Raw genomic sequence first — 18,639 nt, forward strand, 5'->3', positions numbered from 1 at the left:
GAATATTCTATATTGCTTGTAATAAACGACCTCATGACAGCCTTTTGTTAAATGTTTCTTTAATTGGATACTCAGTGTTTAACTCTATGTTTTCTTCAGCAGTCTTCCAGTAAAATACAAACTTTGTACTCCAATACGTTATATAGAAACCAATTAAAGAATATTCCAAAACTCAAGAAGTAGGTCAACCAAAGGCACGAGGTACCCACTGCAGAAAGCTAGTTTCAGTGACACACATGGTTTCAATTCCACTCCAGGCACCATTGGACAAACACGTGCGGATTGAAGACCCTATAAATATGGTGTATCCCTGTGAGCACGTGATTTTGCACCGGCTCCCTACGTTCGTGTCGCATGGCAGCACTTTACCATTCGCGGGAGCAGGCAGAGAAGGACACTGTACAGACACTTCTGAAAAAAAAAATCAAAATTTACACAAAAATAGATATTAAAGTTAGACTCCATGTATGATACAAATAATTCAAATCATTCTTTAATAGACTACACAAGTTACATTTAATATATAAAAATATTTGGGTTTATAATAATATTTCAAATAATTCTTTAATAGGTTTTGCTTTGTGCTTTTTTTATTTAGCAAAGCCACCTCTAGTTATCTGCTGAGTCCACCGAGGGGAATCGAGGCCCTGAGTTTAGCGTTGTAAATCCGTAAACTTACCGCTGTACTAGCGCGGGACATATTGTTTAATAGACCACACCAAGTACGTTTAGTTTATAAAACATATTTGGGTTTATAATAATATTTCAAATCATTCTTTAATAGACTACAAATATATGTTTATTTTATAAAATATCTAGGTTCACAACAATGTTTTAAATTATCACTTGACAGACTATACGACCCATGTCTGAAATCACAGAAATGACATCTGACCAGATTTCACCACTTGCAACGTTTCCACGGTTGTTGAAGGTGCAACTTGGTAACGATTTTAAACTCATATGAAAGTTAAAGTTTGGTTTTAACTTGGTGAAATGTCATACGTAATGTCTCTAGTTGCGATCTTGACAAGAATATGATTTTTTGAAATATATCGAGTCCTGAATGTATTTCAAAATAATGTATTATAAGTTGGTTTTTGAATTTCTTTCGATTAAAAAATTTAAAAAGATTGGGGTTTCCACAGATTACACTAATAACAGTTTTATGTACCTCTATAGAATCATTTTATAAAAATATTATGTACCTGTATACAATCACTTTATGATAATTCTGTGTACCTGTATAGTATACGTTTTGTTTGTTTGTTTGTTTATCTTTGAATTTCGCGCAAAGCTACACGAGGCGTATCAGCGCTACCTGTCCCTAATTTAGTAGTTTAAGACTAGAAGTAAGTTTTAGCCCACCTAGCCATGCCAGGCTTAGAATAATTTTATAACAGTATTATATACATGAACAGAATGACTTTATAACAGTATTATTTACTTGCACAGAATCACATTATAACAATATTATGTGCCTGTATAGAATAACTTTATCACAATATTATGTACCTGTATAGAATAACTTCATAACAATATTATATACCTGTATAGAATAACTTCATAACAATATTATATACCTGTATAGAATAACTTCATAACAATATTATGTATCTGTATAGAATCACATTATAACAATATTATATACCTGTATAGAATCACATTATAACAATATTATATACCTGTATAGAATAACTTCATAACAATATTATGTACCTGTATAGAATAACTTCATAACAATATTATGTACCTGTATAGAATAACTTCATAACAATATTATATACCTGTATAGAATCACATTATAACAATATTATATACCTGTATAGAATAACTTCATAACAATATTATGTACCTGTATAGAATAACTTCATAACAATATTATATACCTGTATAGAATAACTTTATAACAATATTATGTACCTGTATAGAATAACTTCATAACAATATTATATACCTGTATAGAATAACTTCATAACAATATTATATACCTGTATAGAATAACTTTATCACAATATTATGTACCTGTATAGAATAACTTCATAACAATATTATATACCTGTATAGAATAACTTCATAACAATATTATATACCTGTATAGAATAACTTCATAACAATATTATATACCTGTATAGAATCACATTATAACAATATTATATACCTGTATAGAATAACTTCATAACAATATTATGTACCTGTATAGAATAACTTCATAACAATATTATATACCTGTATAGAATAACTTTATAACAATATTATGTACCTGTATAGAATAACTTTATCACAATATTATGTACCTGTATAGAATAACTTCATAACAATATTATATACCTGTATAGAATAACTTCATAACAATATTATATACCTGTATAGAATAACTTCATAACAATATTATATACCTGTATAGAATAACTTCATAACAATATTATGTACCTGTATAGAATAACTTCATAACAATATTATATACCTGTATAGAATAACTTTATAACAATAAACGAACCAGAAACATCTTTATGACAGTCAATAAAGTAACAAGACACATCTTTATGGCACTCAATATAGTGACCTGACACATCTTTATGGCACTCAATATAGTGACCTGACACATCTTTACGACACTTAATAAACTAACTAGACACGTTTATGACAGTCAATAAAGTAACAAGACACATCTTTATCACAGTCAATAAAGTAACAAGACACATCTTTATGGCACTCAATATAGTGACCTGACACATCTTTATGACACTTAATAAACTAACTAGACACGTTTATGACAGTCAATAAAGTAACAAGACACATCTTTATGGCAGTCAATAAAGTAACAAGACACACCTTTATGGCAGTCAATAAAGTAACAAGACACACCTTTATGGCAGTCAATAAAGTAACAAGACACACCTTTATGGCAGTCAATAAAGTAACAAGACACATCTTTATGACAGTCAATAAAGTAACAAGACACATCTTTATGGCACTCAATAACCTGACACATCTTTATGACACTTAATAAACTAACTAGACACGTTTATGGCACTCAATAAAGTAACAAGACACACATTTATGACAGTCAATAAAGTAACAAGACACATCTTTATAGCAACCAGTAATGAAACCAGGTACACGTTAATGAATAATCTGGACTTACTGTAACAGACTGGAACATCTCCAGACCAAACTCCTGATTCCAAACAAGTCAACATCTTCTGTCCACGAACCTGGAAACCTGCTCCACAAGAAAACATGCAAGTATCTCCAGGATAACCACTGGAACAGTATCCGTACATTTGACCATTTGCAGGTGGTTTTAGACCTTCACAGCTGGTTCCAGTCACTGAAATCGAATGTTTCAAAGAACATTCATTTTATGTGTTTGATACACAGTAGGTTCAGCCACATTATAGTTTTATAATGAAAACTTCCACATGAAGAGTCTGATAAAGTCAAGTATAAATTCTCTACCTATATGGATAGAGTGATCTGTGATATAAAACAAAACTTTGTTTGATCATCAATACTTGAAGTTTACAAACCGTCTGTATCTAGTTTTATTCCTTGCTTGGTGATTATAGTATGTGTACACACAAACAACTGTACTACTTGATCAAACAAACATAAAGGTAATATTCCTTTGTATCACTTACGTTCACAGGTCGGACTTTCTTTGGACCATTTCCCTGAATCTAAACAGGTCAGTTCCGAATCTCCTACTAATTTATAGTTTTTTTACAGGAGAACGTGCATCGGTCTCCTCTCACAGCAGAGGAACAAAACCCTGACATCATTCCGTTTAATGGAGCTCTTAATGAACCACAAATTGATTCTGTAAATGTATATATAAAATTGAAACTTTTATATCGTATTAAAACCAAGGTAATTATGGTAGTTTTAAAAGCATGTAAACTTCATTTAAGCAAGAATAAACATTTTACCAAATTCAATTAACTTTTAATCTTTGATTAAAAACTTTATGGACACCTGAAATTCAAATTTAAGCACAAAGCTACAGAATGATTTACAGTATGTGTCCACTGGAGTGTTTCAAATGTGATAAAAAGTGAATCACGACTGGTTACTACTTAAAACGTCTGTGAACTACATGTTAATACCAACTGTCAGTTAATACCAGCTACCTGTTAATACCAAATACCAGTTAATACCAGCTAACTGTTAACACAAACTGTCAATTAATACCAGCTACCTGTTAATACCAAATACCAGTTAATACCAGCTAACTATTTGTACTAAGTATCAGTTAGTACCAGCTAACTGTTTGTCCCAACTATCAGTTAATACCAGCTACCTGTTTATACCAACTGTCAGTTAATACCAGCTACCTGTTTATACCAACTGTCAGTTAATACCAGCTACCTGTTAATACCAAATACCAGTTAATACCAAGTACCAGTTAACACCAGCTACCTGTTAATACCAAATACCAGTTAATACCAGCTAACTGTTAATACCAACTATCAGTTAATACCAGCTAACTGTTTGTACCAACTATCAGTTAATACCAGCTAACTGTTCACATCAAATACCAGTTAATACCAGCTACCTGTTCATACCAACTGTTAATTAATACCAGCTGCCTGTTAATACCAAATACCAGTTAATACCAGCTAACTATTTGTACTATCTATCAGTTAGTACCAGCTAACTGTTAATACCAAATATCAGTTAATACTACCTAACTGTTTGTCCCAACTATCAGTTAATACCAGCTACCTCTTCATACCAACTGGTATTAATAGTTAGCTGGTATTAACTGATAGTTGGAATTAACAATTAGTTGGTATTAACAGTTAGCTGATATTAACATGATTTATATTGCTTACATAAAGATAAAAACATATTTTATACTCTGTAACTTTGCAGATTATAATACTCCAAGTTAAAACTAACTGTAAATGTTCAATTAAGACAAGTTTACAAACCTTACTCTTCACGAGATCTGATGAAGTTTTAAAATTGTTCATGAGGGTTGATAGAAACTGATTATCATTGAAAGCAAAACTCTTCATAAATGATTGTATTAACTAACAGAGTTATAAAAACACCACAGTTGACATGTTTGAAAGAAGAGAAGATAAATAACACTTAAAGTACTTACGTTCACATGTCGGAGGCGCAGCTGACCAGTTGCCTGATTCCAGACATATTAATGTGGACGGTCCTAAGAGCTGATTGTCTCCTACACAGGAGAATGAACATCGCTGTCCTGCCACAGCTGACAGACAAGCTCCTGCAAACTCTCCTTGGTTTGGAGGACTCAGTGGAGGACAACCATTTCCTTTATCTGTAATTTTCCAGGGCATTATTCACACATTAGTTGAAACTAAAGTCTTGTCGACACGTTTAGCTGTTCTTTAATTTTACACTGACATTCTATAAGAATAATGTCTCTATCAACACAAACGTTTTATGGGTTTTCTTGCTGCATTACTATCACGGTTGTTACTGATAGTGTTTCACAACTATTGTGTTCGTGGCCCGGCATGGCCAAGCATGTTAAGGCATGCGACTCGTAATCTGAGGGTCGCGGGTTCGCATCCTCGTCGCATCAAACATGCTCGCCCTTTCAGCCGTGGGAGCGTTATAAAGTGACGGTTAATCCCACTATTCGTTGATAAGAGAGTAGCTCAAGAGTTGGCAGTGGGTGGTGATGACTACTTGCCTTCCCTCTAGTCTTACACTGTTAAATTAGGGACGGCTAGCACAGATAGCCCTCGAGTAGCTTTGTGCGAAATTAAAAAAACAACAACAAAAAAACAAAACTATTGTGTTCAAGCTGGTCAGGCGAGCTCTAGGTTGAATGAAATGCTTTGAAAGCAATGGATATGCAAAGATAGTGTGGATAAAACACTATTATTATCCATTCTTCAAGTGTGGATAAAACACAATTATTATCCATTCTTCAAGCTCTTGGAAATTTCTAAGGAACTAGATTAAGAATATAGTGTTTACAAATGTAATAGGCCTACCATTAATGTATTATGACAGGTATAATTCATTATAATTGTTTACAAATGTAATAGGCCTAACATTAATGTATTATGACAGGCATAATTCATTGTAATTGTTTACAAATGTAATAGGCCTAACATTAATGTATTATGACAGGTATAATTCATTATAATTGTTTACAAATGTAATAGGCCTAACATTAATGTATTATGACAGGTATAATTCATTATAATTGTTTACAAATGTAATAGGCCTAACATTAGTGCATTATGACAGGTATAATTCATTATAATTGTTTAAAAATGTAATAGGCCTAACATTAGTGCATTATGACAGTTATAATTCATTATAATTATGCTTAGTCACATTGGAAAAGTCACTCACACCATAACTGTCAATGTTAATACCTTCTCTTTCAGGTTAAAATATATCAGCCAAGGGTTTTGTGGCGAATAATAACCCTAAAACATTGCTGGGAGAAAACACTGGACTTCTTTGCAAGGCTTTGTACTCTGTTTTTTAGCCAAATCCTACATTTAAACAAATAACATATATTTATTTAGACTGAGGGTGACATGTTTGATGATAAGGTTCGAACCAGAGACCCAAAGATTACAAGTAGAGCACCCCGTCAGACCTATTACCTTGACTAGAACAAGAAAAACATAAATATTATAGAATATGAAACCACTCGTCACTTACATTCACACACTGGAATTTCATCTGTCCAAGCACCTCCTTCCAAACAAGTGACCACTTTAGTACCTTTAAGTTGAAAGCTTGTTTCACAAGAGAACATACACGTATCTCCAGTAATAGCAGCAGAACAGGAACCGTTTGTCAAACCATTCGGAGGTGGTGACAAGTCTGGACATGTTGTTTTTACCAGCGCTGTATCACAAATATATAATATGTTCAAATGTTTACTTCTGACTTCTAGAATTTAAACGTTACGTTGTCTTTGATGGACATATGTGATTATACAACAATAACATTTACAAACCTGTACATTGTTACATACTAGCCTTTAAAGGTATAAAATATTATTATTATACACTTTTATTCTTGTACAAACCATAACAGATAAAACAAAAGTAACGTTTAAACAATCAGTATTGTTTTGTAACAACATTATTTAACAGAAAAGTGCCAGTATGTAGTTGACAAGAACTACATAAAGTTACATCTATTTTGTTATAATGCAGCACGTGCTGTGCATAACGAAATAGAGTTGATGGACGAGTGGCCTCAGAACTATAATTATTAGTAAAAAGTGTTTAATTTCCACGACACTCATATCTTAAAGATATCTATCAGAAAACATAATCTCAAACACTCATAGTAACCCTCACGACATGATGTACAACAAACAAATAACAATCGATTTAAAGAAAGTAAAATTCTGGTATAATAAATAACTAAAAACTAAAATAATACAACATGAGCAAGTTAACATATTCCAAACAGCTGCTAACATAAAGGAAAGACCATATTTATAACGACACTTAACATAAAGGAAAGGTCATATTTATAACGACATTTAACATAAAGGAAAGGCCATATTTATAACGACACTTAACATAAAGGAAAGACTATATTTATAACGACACTTAACATAAAGGAAAGGTCATATTTATAATGACACTTAACATAAAGGCAAGGCCATATTTATAACGACACTTAACATAAAGGAAAGGCCATATTTATAACGACACTTAACATAAAGGAAAGACCATATTTATAACGACACTTAACATAAATGAAAGGTCATATTTATAATGATACTTAACATAAAGGAAAGGCCATATTTATAACGACACTTAACATAAAGGAAAGGCCATATTTATAACGACACTTAACATAAAGGAAAGGTCATATTTATAACGACACTTAACATAAAGGAAAGACCATATTTATAACGACACTTAACATAAAGGAAAGACCATATTTATAACGACACTTAACATAAAGGAAAAGTCATATTTATAACGACATTTAACATAAAGGAAAGGCCATATTTATAACGACACTTAACATAAAGGAAAGGTCATATTTATAACGACACTTAACATAAAGGAAAGACTATTTATAACGACACTTAACATAAAGGAAAGACCATATTTATAACGACATTTAACATAAAGGAAAGGTCATATTTATAACGACACTTAACATAAAGGAAAGACCATATTTATAACGACACTTAACATAAAGGAAAGACCATATTTATAACGACACTTAACATAAAGGAAAGACCATATTTATAACGACACTTAACATAAAGGAAAGACCATATTTATAACGACACTTAACATAAAGGAAAGGACACTTAACATAAAGGAAAGACCATATTTATAACGACACTTAACATAAAGGAAAGACCATATTTATAACGACACTTAACAGGTCATATTTATAATGACACTTAACATAAAGACTATATTTATAATGACACTTAACATAAAGGGTCATATTTATAATGACACTTAACATAAAGGAAAGCCATATTTATAACGACACTTAACATAAAGGAAAGACTATTTATTTAACATAAGGTCATATTTATAATGACACTTAACATAAAGGAAAGGCCATATTTATAACGACACTTAACATAAAGGAAAGACTATATTTATAACGACACTTAACATAAAGGAAAGACTATATTTATAACGACACTTAACATAAAGGAAAGACCATATTTATAACGACACTTAACATAAAGGAAAGACCATGTTTATAACGACACTTAACATAAAGGAAAGGCCATATTTATAATACGACTGTTGCCAATAGAGAAATGAAAATCAACATAATAACCTTATTCTGTATAATTAAATGATTTGACTGAAAAGTCGAGTTATATTGTCTTGTGAAACACGACAATATTTACTGACCATTCAATTAAACCTCTATTATCGACACAGCAAAAAACAACAAAATTTTACAATGTTAATGAGTTAAACAGTGACAGGACAGATGTTTTAAAACTACGTATCTGTCAAAGCACCTAAAGCTGACAACATGGGATTCTTTGTGTGTATTAGCAAGTGTAACCAAATGAAATAGCTAGTTATAACATAGCAAGCATAATGCATTTTCAGTATAGTACAACAGGAAACTAAATGTAGTTTGATTTCCGAATTACAACAAAAACTTACATCCACACGCTGGAATTTCTGAAGACCATCTTCCCGTGTCCAAACATATTAGTTCTGAAGTTCCTACTAGTTGGTAGTCTCCAATACAGGAGAATGTACATTTATCTCCTGTCACTGACGATGAACAATTCCCTGCTATTTCTCCATTTTCTGGAGCAGAGAGTGTTGGACAATAGGATTGTTGAACTAAAGTTACATATGAAACAATGTGACAACGTCTGAACTTGACTGGAAAATACTAACAATAGAAAACTGGATACATCGTGTACAGAACAGAACTAATGTTTAACAAAACACTTTACAATATATTATTTATCATATAGTACAAGCTTTTATCAAATGTAATTCATCATAATATGTTTATGTCATGAAGTTCACAAAATGATATTCGAGTGCTCTTTGTACTAGTCTTTTCTGAACTTGAAGTGATAGCCTAGAAGAAATAATAATCAGTGATGACGAGAAAACCCACTTGAAGAGAACCTGACGATGACCGAAGAAGGTCAAAACGTTGTTCGCCCCTCTACACAAAAAATGTTCTCAACCCAAACCAGCTGTTTTTACATATATATTAGACTAGAAAAAGGAAATTCTTTATGACGAGAAACCCACTTGAAATCAAAATGTATCTCAGAACGGCTGGTACGGGTATTAACACTTATTGCTAAGGGGAGAACAACGTTTCGAACGTCCTAGGTCATCTTCAGGATAACAAACAGAGTTTGCAAGTGACCGCTACCGGACCCGTCTTAGGGACAAGAGTATAAACGAGTAGGGATTGCAGGGGGCGTTCCAGTTGGATGTTAGGTTATTAATTAGTATAGGTATAAAGGTGTTCCTTTATATTGGTTTTAGTTGCTGTGTGAGTAGGACTTCTTTGATTTTTGTGTTTTTTTGTTTTTTAATATTTGTTTCCTTATTTAGTATCTGGGTGGGGCCCGGCATGGCCAGGTGGGTTAAAGCGTGCGACTCGTAACCTGAGGGTCGCGGTTTTGCATCCCTGTCACACAAACATGCTCGCCTTTTAGGCCGTGGGGGCGTTATAATGTGACGGTCAATCTCATTATTCGTTAGTAAAAGAGTACCTGAAGAGTTGGCGGTGGATGGTGATGACTAGCTGCCTTCCCTCTAGTCTTATACTGCTAAATTAGGGATGGCTAGCACAGATAGCCCTCGAGTAGCTTTGCGCAAAATTAAAAAACAAACAAACAAAACGTATCTGGGTGTTTTCTATGGTTATGTTTGTTTATTTGATTTGAAGTGTTCAAAAATGTGTGATGGTGGAAAGGCCCGGCATGGCCAAGCGTGTTAAGGCGTGCGACTCGTAATCTGAGAGTCGCGGGTTCGCATCCCCGTCACGCCAAACATGCTCGCCCTTTCAGCCGTGAGGGTGTTATAATGTGACGGTCAATCCCACTATTCGTTAGTAAAAGAGTAGCCCAAGAGTTGGCGGTTGGTGGTGATGACTAGCTGCCTTCCATCTAGTCTTATACTGCTAAATTAGGGATGGCTAGCACAGATAGCCCTCGAGTAGCTTTGTGCGAAATTCAAAACAAACAAACAAATGTGATGGTGGTTTGTTTGTTTTTGTTCTTTGAATTTAGTTTCCATTTTTCTGCTTATTTCTTTCCTCAGTATAGAAGTCGTGGCAGTTGTGCATTGTATTTTATAAATTATGTTGGTGTTGTGTTTGTTAGTTTAGTTTTTACCAATATAAAGGAACGTAAAGGTGAAACTAAAGAATACTAATAAACCAGAATATAAACATTGTAGATAAAGGTGAAACTAAAGAATACTAATAAACCAGAATAGAAACATTGTAGGTAAAGGTGAAACTAAAGAACACTAATAAACCAGAATATGAACATTGTAGGTAAAGGTGAAACTAAAGAATACTAATAAACCAGAATAGAAACATTGTAGGTAAAGGTGAAACTAAAGAATACTAATAAACCAGAATAGAAACATTGTAGGTAAAGGTGAAACTAAAGAATACTAATAAACCAGAATAGAAACATTGTAGGTAAAGGTGAAACTAAAGAATACTAATAAACCAGAATAGAAATATTGTAGGTAAAGGTGAAACTAAAGAATACTAATAAACCAGAATAGAAACATTGTAGGTAAAGGTGAAACTAAAGAATACTAATAAACCAGAATAGAAACATTGTAGGTAAAGGTGAAACTAAAGAATACTAATAAACCAGAATAGAAACATTGTAGGTAAAGGTGAAACTAAAGAATACTAATAAACCAGAATAGAAACATTGTAGGTAAAGGTGAAACTAAAGAATACTAATAAACCAGAATAGAAACATTGTAGGTAAAGGTGAAACTAAAGAATACTAATAAACCAGAATAGAAACATTGTAGGTAAAGGTGAAACTAAAGAATGCTAATAAACCAGAATAGAAATATTGTAGGTAAAGGTGAAACTAAAGAATACTAATGAACCAGAATAGAAACATTGTAGGTAAAGGTGAAACTAAAGAATACTAATAAACCAGAATAGAAACATTGTAGGTAAAGGTGAAACTAAAGAATACTAATAAACCAGAATAGAAATATTGTAGATAAAGGTGAAACTAAAGAATACGAATAAACCAGAATTTGTGAAATCAGTAGAATAAGAAAGATTTCTAGTTTAAGTTCTAGTTGAATTGAAAATAATCAACATACGTTTCAAGTAATATTTAAGTAAGGAGCCCCTCAAAAAATACAAAATGTCCATCAGGGCAGGTCAGTGATGTTGGTAAGAAATTTCTAAATATTTATGAAAAGTTCTGTATGTGTTATACATGTTTTCTCCAAGATTAGCCAATCTATTAACCTTATATCAATGTGTTGTTATAGGAAAGATGTACAGTTACAACATGAATAAAACCAATTCTTACTGTGACAAGTAGGGGTAGTTGCAGACCAACTGCAAGACTCCAGACGTACCAATTCTGAGTACTAGTTGGTACTCTTCTAGACAGGAGAACATACACCTGTCTCCAGTCACGGGAGACAAGTTCTTATATTTATTCAAGTCTATGCACTGAAGCATTTGGTCTGTAACTACAAAGTGTTCACCACAAATGTGAAAACCATAACTTACGTTCACATGTTGGAATTTCTCCAGACCAAATTCCGGTGTCTAAACAGGTCAAATCTGAAACTCCCACTACTTGGTATTCTCCTATACAGAAGAATGTACAACGATCTCCTGTCACTGCAGATGAACATATTCCTGCTATTTCTCCATTTTCAGGAGCAGTGATTGTTGGACAGTTGGACTGTTGAACTGAAGACATAACAGTGACAGGGTGGAAATATTTAAAGTTTGGTTTAATAATAGTGGTTACAGATTTTGTATCTATATTTGTATCCAATTGTATTTCTCTAAGATACAGTGAAAATTATCATTATTATTATACAGATACTTCCAAATGTCATATTTCAAACATGCAAGTCAGTTAGTCACTTGAGCCAGCCAAAAGCCAACATAAACTCACTAAGAAACAGAATGTATCATAGTTACATTTTCACATTATTTGTACTTAAAATGATAACACCTACAAGTGATAACTTTTGAAAATGGAATATAAAAAGCATCTCCAATATAAAACATTAATATCATGAAGCTGTATCCATGTCGAGGATTTACACTTTCTGAGGAGGAGATGTAATTTGTATTTAGTGGCATTACAAAGCAAAGGAATACAGATTAAAATGGGAAGCCAGAACCAAACAAAAAAATAGACTTGCAACAGGTGATATTCTGGGATTGTTAAGAAAAGTGTAGCTTCTTATAACAGGTGATATTCTGGGATTGTTAAGAAAAGTGTAGCTTCTTATAACAGGTGATATTCTGGGATTGTTAAAGAAAGTTTAGCTTTTTATAACAGGTGATATTCTGGCATTGTTAAGGAAAGTGTAGCTTCTTATAACAAGTGATATTCTGGGATTGTTAAGGAAAGTGTAGTTTCTTATAACAGGTGATATTCTGGGATTGTTAAGAAAAGTGTAGCTTCTTATAACAGGTGATATTCTGGGATTGTTAAAGAAAGTGTAGCTTCTTATAACAGGTGATATTCTGGGATTGTTAAGAAAAGTGTAGCTTCTTATAACAGGTGATATTCTGGGATTGTTAAGAAAAGTGTAGCTTCTTATAACAGGTGATATTCTGGGATTGTTAAGAAAGTGTAGCTTCTTATAACAGGTGATATTCTGGGATTGTTAAAGAAAGTTTAGCTTTTTATAACAGGTGATATTCTGGGATTGTTAAGGAAAGTGTAGCTTCTTATAACAGGTGATATTCTGGGATTGTTAAGAAAAGTGTAGCTTCTTATAACAGGTGATATTCTGGGATTGTTAAAGAAAGTGTAGCTTTTTATAACAGGTGATATTCTGGCATTGTTAAGAAAAAGAAAGTGTAGCTTCTTATAACAGGTGATATTCTGGGATTGTTAAGGAAAGTGTAGTTTCTTATAACAGGTGATATTCTGGGATTGTTAAGGAAGTGTCTCTATAACAGGTGATATTCTGGGATTGTTAAGGGAAGTGTAGCTTCTTATAACAGGTGATATTCTGGGATTGTTAAAGGAAGTGTAGCTTCTTATAACAGGTGATATTCTGGGATTGTTAAGGAAAGTGTAGCTTCTTATAACAGGTGATATTCTGGGATTGTTAAGGAAAGTGTAGTTTCTTATAACAGGTGATATTCTGGGATTGTTAAGGAAAGTGTAGTTTCTTATAACAGGTGATATTCTGGGATTGTTAAGGAAAGTGTAGCTTCTTATAACAGGTGAGAATATTAGAACTCAATAGTTAATGAAGAAATATATCTCTGTAGAAAAGTGAAACAAGTCACTTGGACACAAGATGCTTCCCCAAAATAATCATTTGTTATCGAATTATTAAGAAACCATTTTTTGAGACGTTATGTTCATTTGACACAGATAAATATAGATATAGATGTAAAAATAAATCCACAGTATTAATGTTTTGTTAGATTTATAGTTCTTTTTTACGATATCCTTGCTTGAGTGAAACTCTAGGAAAAAAAGAGACAAAAACAGATTGTTGAATCTTTATTTCATATTTTGTTCTTGATTTTAGTTTTTGCTTTTTGACAATTCACAAAATAAACTTACCAAATTTATAAACAGATTTTTCAAATATTCTGAATTAGGTAGAAATTGTCTTAAATACATTTGATATTTACATTGTTTTAGTTTGTTGTTTTTTATATTTTCCTAATAAATGAGATCACGCTTGTTCAGCTGGAAATATTTAGTTGATTTATCCACATATAAAACATTATACTGTACCATGAAAATGTCTAGCAGTGTAATACACATTGGTAAACCCACGACTAATTATACTGACTTAAAAACAACAGCTTTGGATATATGTTGCCATTCGTTTCTATTTAAATTGAAACAAACATAGTATAGGAATCATGTAGCAACAGAGTCTCTGAAGAAATGAAAAACATAACTTACGTTCACATGATGGACTTTCTCCAGACCAATTTCCAGTGTCCAAGCATGTCAAATCCGAAAGTCCTACCAGTTGGTAGTTTCCTACACAGGAGAAAGCACATCGATCTCCTGTCACTGCAGATGAACATGATCCTGCTATTTCTCCATTTTCAGGAGCAGTGATTGTTGGACAGTAGGACTGTTGAACTGAAAATAAAACAGTAATAGAGTGTAAATATTTAGAAATTGTCCAAGAATAATGGAAGATATTTCTTTTCATATATTCTCATAATTATACTTCTATAATGTTTAAGATGTTTGAAAAGTGTTTTATTGAAATTATGTTAAATTTGGAAATTAGTAAGAATGTGGACGACTACAGCCGATATGAACTAATGAGACAGTTGCGTTTATCATAAGTCTGATTTGACACTAATTGGCATACCATAGCTAGTGTAATGCTACTGAAGACTTCCTGCTTTTGTCAAAAACATCTAACAGCCCATTTTGACACAAGGTACTTAATTATTAATGTCAGAGATTTAGAACTTCCAAAGCAGGTGTATTTCTTGCACTTAATGGTATTTAGAAAGCACAGGAGCATGGATTAACTTGGGACACTTGTACTATCACCAGAGAGGGACTTGATACAGGTCGTAAACCAGAAGTGTTAATAAAAGTTTAGTGTCTGCAAAAGTTGAGAATATATGAGCAATAAGAACAGTGTAAAAACTGTCCACGTGTCACACAACTATACACATAATAATCATAAAATATATCCCTGTGAAAAAATGACACAAGTCACATGCACACAAACTAGTTCCACAAAAGGATGAGATTAGATTGTTAAGAGACTAATGTTTACCGAATATGATTTATCATATGATACAGATACATTCATATTCATAATCTTATTTTTATTTCAACCTACAATTCTCTCTAAAAGTAACTTTGTTTAGATGAAATTTTTAGGAAAGTCAAGCCCCAAAATGTATTTACTGACACCATAAACAGATTGTTGGATATGTAAAAGCAACTTAATTTAGATAGAAAATGACTTATATATGTTTGAATCTTATAACATTTTAGTTTGTTATTTTGTGTCCAGTTTCAGATAACATTAGTGTAACAAATTTGTTTATTCTTGTTATAATGAACATGATTTGATTGTTCTGATGATATAGACTATATTACATAATATATTTTGACGATAGCTGCTAATTTAATACTCATTGGTAAATTCATGACATTGAATTAATACGTCTTTAGACAGAATAATTTTGGATATGTTGTCATTTGTGTCTGCTTTAAGTTGATATGAACATAATATAGAAATAATGTGGCAAAGAAGTTACTGAAGGTGTGAATAACATGACTTACGTTCACACGATGGACTTTCTCCAGACCAACTTCCGGTGTCCAAACAGGTCAAATCCGAGACTCCTACCAGTTGGTACTCTCCTTCACAGGAGAATGTACATCGATCTCCTGTCACTGCAGATGAACACATTCCTGCTATTTCTCCATTTTCAGGAGCAGTGATTGTTGGACAGTTGGTCTGTTGAACTGAAAACAGAATATATCACGTGTTAAGAAACAAAGGTCACATCCACATGTTTACAAAAGTTTATAACATGAGGGTCAGAGAAAGAATATTCGTTATTTATAACATGAGATACTGGTTGGTTCACAAGCTATTTAGGTGTGTTATTAATGAAAGTTTTCAAAGTATTCATTAAACCCTTACTGACCCTCCCAGTGGAAGGTATGTAGATTTGTGATGATAAAAATCGAGTTTATATACACAAGGTGGCAGAACATAAATAGATATTTAAGATGCTTTGTACTTATCAACAAAAGGTACAAATAACTGCTTCAACCATTGTTTATGTTCTTTGAACCTTTAGTGTTTGTGTTCTTTGAACCTTTAGTGTTTATATTCTTTGAACCTTTAGCGTTTATATTCTCTGAACCTTTAGCGTTTCTGTTCTTTGAACCTTTAATGTTTATGTTCCTTGGACTTTAGTGTTTATGTTCTCTGAACCTTTAGTGTTTATGTTCCCTGAACCTTTAGTGTTTATGTTCCTTGAACCTTTAGTGTTGATCCTAGAAAGCTGTTATATAAAATCTTCCAATGTGTTCAGTGATGTTAAAGTTACATTTGCAGTCAGGATTTGGGCTGTACACATTATTTCATGTTGTACAGCTAAACTTTGAGCCAGCGCTACAAACAGTAGATACTTGTATTGATCATGACAGAGGTTTGAAAACTGGTGATATCAGAAGTTTCAAACTGAGGACTAGGTTTTTCCAAAACCATTCTGTCTGAAGAAAAGAAACATAACATTGAATAATATATATCAGAATAAAAGAGCTTGGCTGAGTAGTTAGTATTGTTCATTATGATTCTGCTTGGCAGAGTAGTTAGTGTTGATCATTATGATTCTGTTTGGCTGAGTAGTTAGTGTTGTTCATTATGATTCTGCTTGGCTGAGTAGTTAGTGTTGTTCATTATGATTCTACTTGGCTGAGTAGTTAGTATTGTTCATTATGATTCTTCTTGGCTGAGTAGTTAGTGTTATTCATTATGATTCTGCTTGGGTGAGTAGTTAGTGTTGTTCATTATGATTCTGCTTGGCTGAGTGGTTAGTGTTATTCATGATGATTCTGCTTGGCTGAGTAGTTAATGTTGTTCATTATGATTCTGCTTGGCTGATTAGTTAGTGTTATTCATTATGATTCTGCTTGAGTGATTAGTTAGTGTTATTCATTATGATTCTGCTTGGCTGAGTAGTTAGTGTTATTCATTATGATTCTCCTTGGCTGAGTAGTTAGTGTAATTCATTATGATTCTGCTTGGCTGAGTAGTTAGTGTTATTCATTATGATTCTGCTTCGCCATGTAGTTAGTGTTATTCATTATGATTCTGCTTGGCTGAGTAGTTAGTGTTATTCATTATGGTTCTGCTTGGCTGAGTAGTTAGTGTTGTCTATTATGATTCTGCTTGGCTGAGTAGTTAGTGTTGTTTATTATGATTCTGCTTGTCTGATTAGTTAGTGTTGTTCATTATGATTCTGCTTGGCTGAGTTGTTAGTGTTATTCATTATGATTCTGCTTGGCTGAGTAGTTAGTGTTATTCATTATGATTCTCCTTGGCTGAGTAGTTAGTGTTGTTTATTATGATTCTGCTTGGCTGATTAGTTAGTATTATTCATTATGATTCTGCTTGGCTGAGTAGTGAGTGTTATTCATTATGATTCTGCTTGGCTGAGTAGTTAGTGTTATTCATTATGATTCAGCTTGGCTGAGTAGTTAGTGTTGTTTATCATGATTCTGCTTGGCTGAGTAGGTAGTGTTATTCATTATGATTCTGTTTGGCTGAGTAGTTAGTGTTATTCATTATGATTCTGCTTGGCTGAGTAGTTAGTGTTATTCATTATGATTCTGCTTGGCTGAGTAGTTAGTGTTATTCATTATAATTCTCCTTGGCTGAGTAGTTAGTGTTGTTTATTATGATTCTGCTTGGCTGAGTTGTTAGTGTTATTCATTATAATTCTCCTTGGCTGAGTAGTTAGTGTTGTTTATCATGATTCTGCTTGGCTGAGTTGTTAGTGTTATTCATTATGATTCTGCTTGGCTGAGTAGTTAGTGTTATTCATTATGATTCTGCTTGGCTGAGTAGTTAGTGTTGTTTATTATGATTCTGCTTGGCTGAGTAGTTAGTGTTATTCATTATGATTCTGCTTGGCTGAGTAGTTAGTGTTGTTCATTATGATTCTGCTTGGCTGAGTAGTTAGTGTTGTTCATTATGATTCTGCTTGGCTGAGTAGTTAGTGTTGTTTATCATGATTCTGCTTGGCTTAGTAGTTAGTGTTGTTCATTATGATTCTGCTTGGCTGAGTAGTTAGTGTTGTTTATCATGATTCTGCTTGGCTGAGTAGTTAGTGTTGTTTATTATGATTCTGCTTGGCTGAGTAGTTAGTGTTGTTCATTATGATTCTGCTTGGCTGAGTAGTTAGTGTTGTTTATCATGATTCTGCTTG

At 32.8% G+C, this 18,639-nt stretch overlaps 1 protein-coding gene across 2 annotated transcripts in view; it reads right to left on the bottom strand.

Annotated features, from left to right (window-relative positions):
- Nucleotides 1-42: 42 nt before the first annotated feature.
- Nucleotides 43-18,639, bottom strand: part of LOC143234814 (sushi, von Willebrand factor type A, EGF and pentraxin domain-containing protein 1-like) — a 91,499-nt gene continuing 72,902 nt past the window's right edge. The window contains exons 29-36 of one of the 2 annotated variants that reach the window (XM_076472455.1): nt 15,977-16,162; nt 14,618-14,803; nt 12,229-12,414; nt 9,129-9,314; nt 6,670-6,858; nt 5,114-5,299; nt 3,149-3,334; nt 43-411 (exon numbers count right to left, since the gene is read on the bottom strand). In XM_076472455.1, the coding sequence (XP_076328570.1) occupies nt 185-411; nt 3,149-3,334; nt 5,114-5,299; nt 6,670-6,858; nt 9,129-9,314; nt 12,229-12,414; nt 14,618-14,803; nt 15,977-16,162 (1,532 nt within the window). In that variant the 3' untranslated portion in view covers nt 43-184. Of the gene's footprint in view, nt 412-3,148; nt 3,335-3,644; nt 3,824-5,113; nt 5,300-6,669; nt 6,859-9,128; nt 9,315-12,228; nt 12,415-14,617; nt 14,804-15,976; nt 16,163-18,639 lie in introns of those variants that run through there. The other variant, XR_013018811.1, reaches the window with a different exon arrangement.

Source organism: Tachypleus tridentatus, chromosome 12, assembly GCF_004210375.1.
Source record: "Tachypleus tridentatus isolate NWPU-2018 chromosome 12, ASM421037v1, whole genome shotgun sequence".
Taxonomy (NCBI): domain Eukaryota; kingdom Metazoa; phylum Arthropoda; class Merostomata; order Xiphosura; family Limulidae; genus Tachypleus; species Tachypleus tridentatus.